General features: G+C 46.5%; 1 protein-coding gene across 1 annotated transcript; it reads left to right on the plus strand.

Annotated features, from left to right (window-relative positions):
* Positions 1–5,536: 5,536 nt before the first annotated feature.
* Positions 5,537–6,400, plus strand: LOC110778566 (uncharacterized). Its single transcript, XM_021983114.2, has one exon. The coding sequence runs from the start codon at positions 5,537–5,539 to the stop codon at positions 6,398–6,400; it is 864 nt and encodes a 287-aa protein (XP_021838806.2).
* Positions 6,401–10,770: the final 4,370 nt, after the last annotated feature.

Raw genomic sequence — 10,770 nt, forward strand, 5'->3', positions numbered from 1 at the left:
CAAGAGGGTATTTTCCCCCCAAACAATTGTCCCCAAACCCATTTTGAACTTCTTCCGGGAAGTTCAAAGGAAAAATGGGTTTCCTAATTTTCGAAAAAGGGGAGGAAATAACCTCTTGCTTCTCCAATGACTGACAACGTTTTCTAATGATGATTCCTTGAGAAACCAACCGCCCATCTTATAAATTAATACATCACTTCCTTTACCCACTTCTTCACACTTCCTCTTTCTCTCTCTTATCAACTGCAAAGAACCCGGTGGTTTTTCTCTTTCCAGAATTCAGGTAACCACCCTCTCTTTCTCTCTTCTTCTAGTCTTCCATCCTCCATGTCACAAAGAATGGGAACCAAGTCGGCCCGTGCGAAGAACAAGAAAGTAGTGGTGGAGTGCGATCTGGACGAAGGTCCTATGTTCAGTCCAAGCAACATTCTGGACAATAAGAACGCTCGAGCGGCCACCTGGGGAAATCTGGATGCGGCGACGCTCAAGGCTGATTGTGGTTTCCCATCGTCGGTGGTAATTTGTTTGCCGCAGCCCGATGAGCGGGCCGATTGGACATCGGATGGTTGGGTTACCCTTTTACGCCGCTGGTGAGGAGCGTCTTGAAAACCCTAATGGTACCGCCGGCGCAACTGACGCCGCAGGTTTGGCGGGTCATGCATCTCGCCGACCACCTGGCAGACAAACTGGGGATGGAGTTCCGGGTAGAGGATTTGGTGTATACCGACAAGGTTTGGAACTATGGAGCCGGCCGGTACCTATTGAATGTGAAGGATGATAGGGAAGCTTTGTTGGGTTTAGACCAATCGTCGAACGGCTGAGGGTGGATGGGTCGTTTTTTCTTTGTGGAGTTGGCTAGTCTGGGGCCCGATTCTGACTTCTTGACTGGGGAATGGATGGCTAGAGGTATATTTGTTTGTTTTTTGTTTTTGGGATACTTGTTGATTGACTTCTTCTCACTTTTTTGGTTTTGTAGGGGCATCCTTCGATACGGTTGGGGTCGGTGCTGAAGTGGTTGAGAAGACTGTTGTTCTCTTGAGGGTACCCCTTAAGGATAGAGCCTTTTGTGGGGCAAGGTTTGAGCGTGAAGAGCTTTCACATGAGGAAGAACACTCTGAGCCTGCAAACATGTTGACTTCAGCAGGTAAACATGTTATTTGTTAGTTACAAGTTGGGTTCGTAGCCCGTAAAAAACGATTACATGATTTGTGACGAGACTAAGTCGTTTGTACTACATCATCTTTGTAGGAACTGGTCCGTCGACAAGATCTAGTAAGGCCCCGTCCGAGAGGCTTTGCTAAAGAGGAGGTTGGAGGCCCTGGGGAACGTAGCTAGGCCCAAGCCCATCACGGTAGTGTCGCCTCGAAAGTCGCCAAAGACTTCTCATGATGCTACCACCACTGGGGAGACGGGGACGTCCATTGCTGTGGAATTAAAAGTGCCCCCAACATCTCGGAAGAGGAAGCTATCTGTTGAGTTTCCCGACGACTATGGGTCAGTTGATGCCCCATTACACCAGTTGTGGCCAGAAGTGGACCGCCTGTGGATGTCGTCCACCCGCGAACGCCAAGAGACCCTGTCCCCAGTTGCTGTAACTGTTGAGAGCGTCTGGAATGCTTGGAAGGTATTCTTATCTTTGCTTTTATGCTTTTTATTTTTTTGCCTTGTTGTCTTTGGGTTGGCAAAGATTCCTGAATGGTTTTGTTTTAGTTTTGCTTTTTCTTTTTTGAACAGGCCCTGCAATCTGCTTTGACAACTCTCCATCATGTCATAGCCCTGGAAGAAAAGTAAGTAAAAATAAAAAATGACATGAAAAGGGTAAAGCAGGGAGTTGGTCGACTGGGTGGCGTCGCTAAGGAGGCAACGACCAGAGCTGAGATGCTGGAGGCGGAGCAGGCGAAGGGGGTTGCTGACGTTGCTGCACTAAATGCCGACAAGGAGGCGCTGGTCGCAAAGGTTGACGAGCTGAAGACGTCCCTTGCCAAGGTTAAAGCAAGGATTTTCAAGTATGCTGGCTACTACACTTGGAAGACCCGGGCTGAGATCATGGGGGACTTCTTGGCCGGCAGGCATGCGAACTGGACTCCAAAAAAAGATATTGCTCAGTTCAACGCTTCATTCCCCAAGGAGTATGTCCCCCCTAGATGGTGCCATCAGTGATGAGGAAGACGTTGAGGAGGGTGCAACTGCAACCAGCCCCAACGCCGAGTTCGTGGCGGCACCAGGCAATGGCGAGCAAGAGGAGAATGCAGGACCAGCAGACCCCTGGAGTAGTCCTTTTCCCACCCCCCATTTTAAAAAAATATATATAACTTTTAGTAGATGGCAACTTTAAACAATGGTTCTTTTGGCTGGCCCGAATATGGTTAGAAAAATATTTTCGCTGTGTTTCGCCTTTGAGGCGGCAGTCTTTTGTGTTTGGCTTGTTCGTGGGGACAAGTCTTGTAAATATTGTGGATTTTTTGGTTTATTTGTTTTTGTGTTTGGTTTGTATGATTTTCTTTGCTTGTGGGATGTATTGGTTTTTTGTGTGTTTGTGTGCAGGAAACTTGGTGTTCGTACCTTGCTTTGATCTGGCGACGTCTCCAACATGTCAAGGATGGCGCTGCAGTGCAAGGAGTGAAAATGGCGTAAACTTGTATTCCTGTATATGTGTAGTGTACAATGTAAAATGTAATTTTGTTTCTCAGGCGTTTGGTATGGCCTATCTTGGAATTTGTAAAGTGTAAAAATGTAAGATGTATTATATAATTCGTAATTCATACAAGTAAGTTGCAAAATGTAACACATTAATACGTTAATGGAAATAAAGTGAAAATTTTTGTGTTCATCTTGTCAGTGTGTTTTCTTGTGTTTCATTCGTCTCTTTGTCGTCCCCCTTTCTTCTTGTCGAACTCGTCATTAAGTAGGCATCATACTGTCAACATAAAAGAGCGTGAGGATTGGCACTTGGTGTAGCCAACGGCCCTCCGATGCTTAAGTCAGTATAGGGCGACATGAAATAAAACGGAATTACGACAAGAAGGAGAAGAAAAAAGGTTTAAAGAGTACTAGTCGAGACTTGTTGTCCACTTGCGTTGTTGAACTTATTATATTGGGAAGAATGCGTAAGTGTTGGCATCCTGATGTATGTATTACCAAAATGTGATCTGCAAAAGAGATGATGGCGTTAGGGTTGGCCGTTTGTGTAGCCAACGGCCCTCCGATGCCTAAGTGAGTAATGGAAATGAGGAGAAATCGTAAATAAGGAAAGGAAAAGAAAAGATAGGGAACTTAGCTTGATTTTATGTCGTCATGATTGTTAGGGGGGAAAATACCCTCTTGGTGACGTGGGCAGATGTGACAAGCGGAGCTTACGTGGCTGCCAGCAAGGCGTGTTGTGACACCCATCGAACCTGCTCTCAACGGCTTAGAGGTATGCGGCGGTTACGAACTGTTGATAAGCAAGCCATCATTACTCATTTAATGCCTAATTATGTACAATTAAGTGTGAACGTTACACTCTTCTTACGAAAAGCCTATAAAATGTCTTAGCTATGTTAGTTTGTATATATGAAATATTAAGCAATAACAATACTCTCATTCTATGCTCTTACAACTTGCTCTCGTTACTCAAAATTATATATCTTGCTCAATCGATTGTTAGCACCATCATCAAGGCAAGTTCGTCTCTTAGTACAATTTGCCCAAAATATTTTGGCGCCCACCGTGGGGCTGACAATCAAAAACAACTTGATAATACCATTCCAATCACCATGGCCGAAAATGCTAGCTCATCCGACGATATCACTCGTCGCTTTGAAGCCATGGAGCAGCGCATCAACATCCTCCAAAAGGAAAACGAAGCGTTGCACTCCCAGGTCAGATCCACCGCCTCCGGCCATCGCCACCGGGTCCAGGTTCCGGTACCGGCGAGGCACCTCTGGTCTGAGCCGCTGCTTAGATCTTGACGTCGCCCCGAATCATCCCCTCCATGTACCCTTTGGTGAACTTGGAGGCCCAATCCTCGAACAGATCCGTGAGTTCGAGCCGCTGCCGAGTCAGCCCCGCTTTAATCCGAGTTGGCTCCCTCCCCCTCCAACTCAAACATCTTCTACAGGTACATCAGCGATCGCCGCCGCCACAACGGCCGCCCAGGTCGCCCCATCCCAGGCTGGCGCGACGATATCCACCATGATGTCGGCTCCCGCCTTCAATCCGGTATCTCGTCCGTTACCATTCCCAGTGGCAACCATGTCGATACCCCTACCCGTCTCGGTCCCGGCGCAGAGACCAACACTGACGACTCAAATGCCATGGGACCAACTCTCCTTTCAGCAAGTCGTTCAGCCTGTCGTTAACCTAGTTACCTCGGCACCAGGAGCACCCCCCCAGATGATGGAGGTTCCCCTAGCCAGTCAAGCACCGCAAGCAGTGCTCCCACACACCCCGATGCGCCCAGATTCTTCTCGAAACTATTCTCTATACACTACCCCTAACAGGGCAGTCGTTCCGATTAGTCATGGTTTCGTAACTCCTTTCCCTTATGTTGCAGGTACCCATGCTGCCCAAGGAACACCTCCCTACATGCAACAAGTTGTACCATAATTCACTCCTCACCAACCTCACAACATGTACCCACAAAACACCTATTACCAACATCTCCAAGCCAGCCTTCCCGAAACGTTCAGCCCTCTCGTCCCAGTGCTCAATAGCATCTGCGAAAACACTAACCATCAACTCCAGCAAATCATGACCATGATAAATAAAATTCTAGGAGTGCCAACACCAATCAAAGAAGCCATCCTAGATAGTTATGCCGACCCCATCGACGCAATCGACATCCTGAAGCGGTTTAGCCCACCCAATATGCCCATGTACGACGGAACGACCGACCCAAGGGAGCATATATTAACCTACAAGCAGCGGATGATGACAATCCCAGTCCCCAAACACATGAGGGAAGCTAGTCTCTGCAAAGGGTTTGGTTCGACACTAATTGGACCCGCCTTGAAGTGGTTAACCAGCCTGCCAAACGGATGCATCACTTCTTTTGCTCACCTCGACAACATGTTCAATTAGCAGTTCGCCAGCAGCAAGTGTTTGGAGAAGCAAACAAGCGACCTATACCGTGTGGTTCAACGCCCAGACGAACCTCTGAAGGATTACATAGCTCGGTTCATCAGGGAGAAGGTAACTGTACCTGAGTGTGACGTCCTAACAGCAATCGAAGCATTCAGGAAAGGATTGTATGGCGAAACCGACCTATGGAGGGATCTGATCAAATACCCCTGCAAGACGTTCGAGGATGCCCAAGACAAAGTAATGGAACTAACGACTCCAGGAAGGGAACTAACGACTACACCAAGACGGACAGACGACTACCATATCCCAAGAGAAGCAATGATCGTCCTACCCCTTATTCCCGACCTCAACATGTAGTAATGGTGGAAGAAGACGACGACTCCGACTGGAAGAACAGTCCAGACCTGCCCCCAAAGATTAACGAATATTCTTTTTTGTTGACACTGTAGGTCTGATGAACCACCTCTCGAAGATGGGGAAAGCAGTGCAGTGGCCACCGAAATCCAGTAAACCCGAATCAAAGAAGGATCCCTCAAAATGGTGTGATTTCCATGCCGACATCGGTCACACCACCAACCAGTGTGTAGCATTAAGAAGAGAAGTGGCCTACTTACTGAAGAACGGATACCTCAAAGACGTCATGTCAGACAAAGCTCGTGGCGTCGTCAACAAAGACAACTCCAACTCTCCTTCTCGACCTCCTCCACCTCCTCCTCATACTAAAACTGTAAATTTTATTGTTGGAGGTTCTAACATTTGTGGTTTGACTTATTCTGCAGCGAATAGGCACGCTCGAGAAAATGAGATAGACAGACCAGCCCGAGCCGTAGCCGCAAATTATCTAACCCCTATATCTTTTGATGAATCTGACGCAGGGGATAAACATCACGACGGTCTGGTAATATCCATCCCTGTCGGGAACTGCATGATCAAACAAGTCCTAGTCGACAACCGTAGCTCCACCAACGTCATGATGCTCGACGCCCTCAAAGAGATGGGGCTCAACCCAGATATAGATGTCGTCAAAAAATCCACTGTGTTGATAGGATTCAGCGGCGAGGCGAAGACCACCTTTGGAGAAGTCACCCTACCTATTTACGCCCAAGGGATCAACCAGCAGGTAAAGTTTTGTGTTATTGATTGTCCCTCGTGTTACAACACTATCTTGGGCAGGCCCTGGATTCACGGCATAAAGGTCATCCCATCGACATACCATCAAACCATCAAATTCCCAACTCGATGGGGGGTTCAAGAAATCAAAGGGGATCAGCAAGAATCCAAAGAATGTTATAAGGCAGCTTTAAAGCCCTCAGCCACCAATAAATCCTCTTTATAGCAACTACAGTCCAGTTCCGACCCAGCAAGCTACAAAGAGCCCAAATCCGAGCAGCTTGATGAAGTCATCTTAGATCCTGCAAAGCCAGAACAAGTCGTCTTCATTGGATGTGACGTACCTGACGACATCAGGTCGGAACTTATCACATTTCTCAAAGCCAACGCATATTATTTCGCATGATCCCACGAAGATATGCCTGGTATCAGCCCCGATGTCATCACTCACAAACTAAGTTTTGATCCACATCACAAGCCCGTCAAGAAGAAACGACGGAGTTCGCTCTAGCACGCAACCAAATCATCAACGACAAAGTTCAGCAACTATTAGACACCGGGAAGATTAGAGAAGTCAAATATCCAGACTGGCTGGCCAATGTCGTCGTAGTCAGAAAGAAGAACGGGAAATGGCGTGTTTGCATAGACTTCACCGACATCAATAAAGCATGCCCCAAAGACTCCTTTCCCTTACCCCACATCGACGCCATGGTTGATGCTACTGCCGGGCATGAAATGCTCACATTTATGGATGCATTCAGTGGGTGCAACCAGATTCTGATGCACCCGGACGATCAGGAGAAGACCGCCTTCATCACGGAACGTGGAACCTACTGTTACAAAGTCATGCCGTTCGGCTTAAGGAACGCTGGTGCCACCTATCAATGCCTAGTCAACAAAATGTTTAGGAAACAGCTAGGTGACACGATGGAAGTCTATATCGACGACATGTTGGTAAAATCCAAAAAATCCTCAGATCACATCTCACACCTCCAACAAGCCTTCGACGTCCTACGAGAATACAATATGAAACGCAACCCCACCAAGTGCTCATTTGGAGTCTCCTCTGGAAAATTTATGGGTTATATGGTTACTCAAAGAGGCATCGAAGCTAGTCTCGACCAGATCCGCGCAATCATCAACCTACAATCACCTCGAGCTAAAAGGACGTGCAAAAGTTAGCAGGCAGAGTGGTTGCTATCAACCGCTTCATCTCCAGGTCGTCCGACAAATGCAAGTTGTTTTTTGACATCCTTGGGAAGAACGAGAAGTTAAGCTGGATCGGCCAACATGAAGCTGCGCTACAGCAACTCAAACATTACCTATCAAACCTTCCGCTACTGTAAAAAACAAAAGACAATGAGGAACTACAAATATACCTTGCAGTCACAGAGTCGACCATCAGTGCAGTATTGGTACGAGAATAAGATGGCAGACAGTTACCTGTCTATTACGTCAGTAAGTCCTTACTTAGCGCCGAAACGAGGTACTCCCATCTTGAAAAACTTGTACTTGCATTAATTGTAGCTTCTACTAAATTACGCCCTTATTTCGAGTGTCATCCTATAATTGTTAGAACTAACCATCCCATGAAGTCAATCATGAGGAAGCCCGAGTTATTTGGCAGGATGTCCAAATGGGAATACAGCTAGGTTGTTACGATATTAGGTACGAACCTCGCACAACCATCAAGTCACACGCTCTAGCAGATTTTGTGGCTGACTTCAGCCCAAGCCTTCAACACGAAGTCGACAAAGAAGTCAACATACTAACCGATGATGAACTCTTGTCAACATGGACTCTGTGTACTGACGGCTCCTCCAATATACGGGGGACAAGCCTAGGTATTGTGCTAAAGTCGCCACAAGGGGACACCACAATGCAGTCTGTCTGTTGCGAGTTCAAAGCTACCAACAACGAGGTGGCATACGAGGCCTTGATCTTAGGATTATCATTAGCACTCGACATGAGTATCCGCCGACTCGAGGTACGTTGTGATTCATTATTGATTATCAGTCAAATTAACGGTTCGTATGCAGCAAAGGACTCTAAGATGCTGGCCTACTTGGAAATAGCAAAAAGGCTCGTCAACAAGTTCGACTCATGCACCCTACAACAAATACCAAGAGACCAAAACACCCAGGCCGATGCCTTAGCCAATCTTGGCTCAAATATCAAACCCAAGCTCACCTCCATCCCCGTAGTCCACTTGATGTACCCAGCCATCACCAAAGACAACCTACCCATCACCGAGCAAACTCCACCAACTCAAATGCCCTCATCATGGCGCGACCCCTATGTACATTGGCTCAAACACCATACCATCCCACCTGGAATCACCCATGAAAAATCCTTCCGCATGAAAGATTTCAGATTCATTTTAATCCATGGGATACTCTTCAGGAAATCAGTTGCAGGACCGTACATGAGGTGCTTAGATCACGACGAGATCGAGTCGACACTGTGTAGCATACACGATGGCGAATGCGGAAATCACACCGGAGGACGAAGCTTAGCCCACAAGACTCTAACCATGGGGTATTATTTCCCCACCATGAAAAGAGATGCAATTGCCTTCGCAAAGAAATGTGACTCTTGCCAGCAGTTCGCATCCATTTCTCACCAACCTTGTGAAGTGCTCCATCCCATCTTGTTCCCCTGGCCCTTTATGAAGTGGGGGATGGACATAGTAGGCCCCTTACCACAAGCATCAGGGCAACGCGTCTTCATGTTGGCAATGACAAATTACTTCTCCAAATGGATCTAAGCAGAAGCATTCAAACGAGTCCGAGACACTGAGGTCATCTCGTTCATCAAGCGAAATGTCCTTAGTCGGTTCGGAATCCCTTCTGAGATCGTCTGCAACAACGGTTCTCAGTTCATCAGCAACAAAACAAAAGAATTCTGCAGCAGGTAGAACATCACCTTGCATACCTCAACACCAAGGTACCCTCAAGAAAATGGCCAAGCTGAATCAAGTAACAAAATCATCATCAACAACCTCAAGAAGCGCCTGGACGACGCCAAAGGAAGATGGACAGACGAACTACCCATGATCCTTTGGGCTGATAGGACAACACCCAAGACGGCAACCAATCATACCCCTTTCTCTTTGGTCTTCGGTTGCGAGGCAGTCATTCCTCCCGAAGTCGAGCTCCCCACAGTAAGAAGCAATTTCATGGCGCCAGGAATGAACGACTCAGTCCTGGACTACGACATCGATATTGTTGACGAACTCAGAGAGGCAGCACTGGTCAGGATGGCGTCTTACCAACAAGCAGTCGCAAATAGTTACAACAATAACGTAAGAGTTCGAGTATTTCAGCAAGGAGATTGGGTTCTGCGCAAAGTTTTCCCAAACAAAAAGGATCCTAGACACAGCAAGTTGGCTCTGACCTGGGAAGGTCCCTATCAGATCATAAGACGAACAGGTCATGGCGCATACGAGTTGGTCGATAGAGACGGTACATCTATCCCAAGGAGCTGGAATGCGACGCACTTGAAACTGTACCACTTCTGAACATTCGGAATCTTTTCATCTTTAGTTTTATCTGACACACAGGAACACTGGTATTCATCGCCATCGTGTCGACACCCCCAAATGAGGACGTCATGGCATATTACGAACCGGAGATCATCTCGGATGCCACCATGGTAAAACACCAACTGCAAAGACAAACGAAATCAGATAAGTCCCTTATCTCTGTCTCTTTTTCTTTTTTCCCTTTTTTTATTATCATTACTGACTTAGGCATCGAAGGGCCGTTGGCTCCACCAACGGCCAACCTTCACGCCATCATCTCGTTTTGCAGGTAACAACACGAAGCTGGCACTGACATGCACCTAGAAGGAATAGCAAACATATACATACGACACGACTTCGTCTAGTATTTCTTCTAAACTCTTCTCTTTTCCTCTTTTTGTCGCAACTTCGTTTCATTTCATGTCGCTCTATACTGACTTAAGCATCGGAGGCCGTTGGCTTCACCAACGGCCAATCCTCATGCTCTGCTATGTTGACAGTATGATGCCCACATGATGACGTATTCGACAAGAAGAAGGTGAATTGGATAAAGTTGACAAAACAGAACACAGGGAAAACAAATTCGAAGTCATACACACATGTTCAAGGAAACGAATGCAAAGAAACTTTGCCAAATTTATTTCATATTTCTCGTAGATTACAAACATACTTGTATACATTGCATATTACAAACTTACAAATTACAAAACAAAATTTAGGCCATGACAAAAACGCCTGACACATTACATTGTACATTACATACACAGTGGAATACAAATCTACATTTTGCTACAGTATACATTTTGCAGCATCTCCCTTGACAAGCTGGAGGCGTCGCCAAAGACAAACTCGAGGTACGCGTACCACCTGCAAAAAAAACAAAAAAAAACTCTAGGTACACAAACCCAAACACATTTTTTCCAAAAACAAAGCTATTCACACAAACCCAGTTTGAAAATTAAAAATTCCACAAACATCTACATGACTTGCCCCCTTGGACAAGCCCAAAACACACACAAAAGGCTGCCGCCATTAAGACGAAACACAGCCACAATATTTTTCGACCTCTTCAA

The sequence above is a fragment of the Spinacia oleracea genome, chromosome 5, assembly GCF_020520425.1.
Source record: "Spinacia oleracea cultivar Varoflay chromosome 5, BTI_SOV_V1, whole genome shotgun sequence".
NCBI lineage: Eukaryota > Viridiplantae > Streptophyta > Magnoliopsida > Caryophyllales > Amaranthaceae > Spinacia > Spinacia oleracea.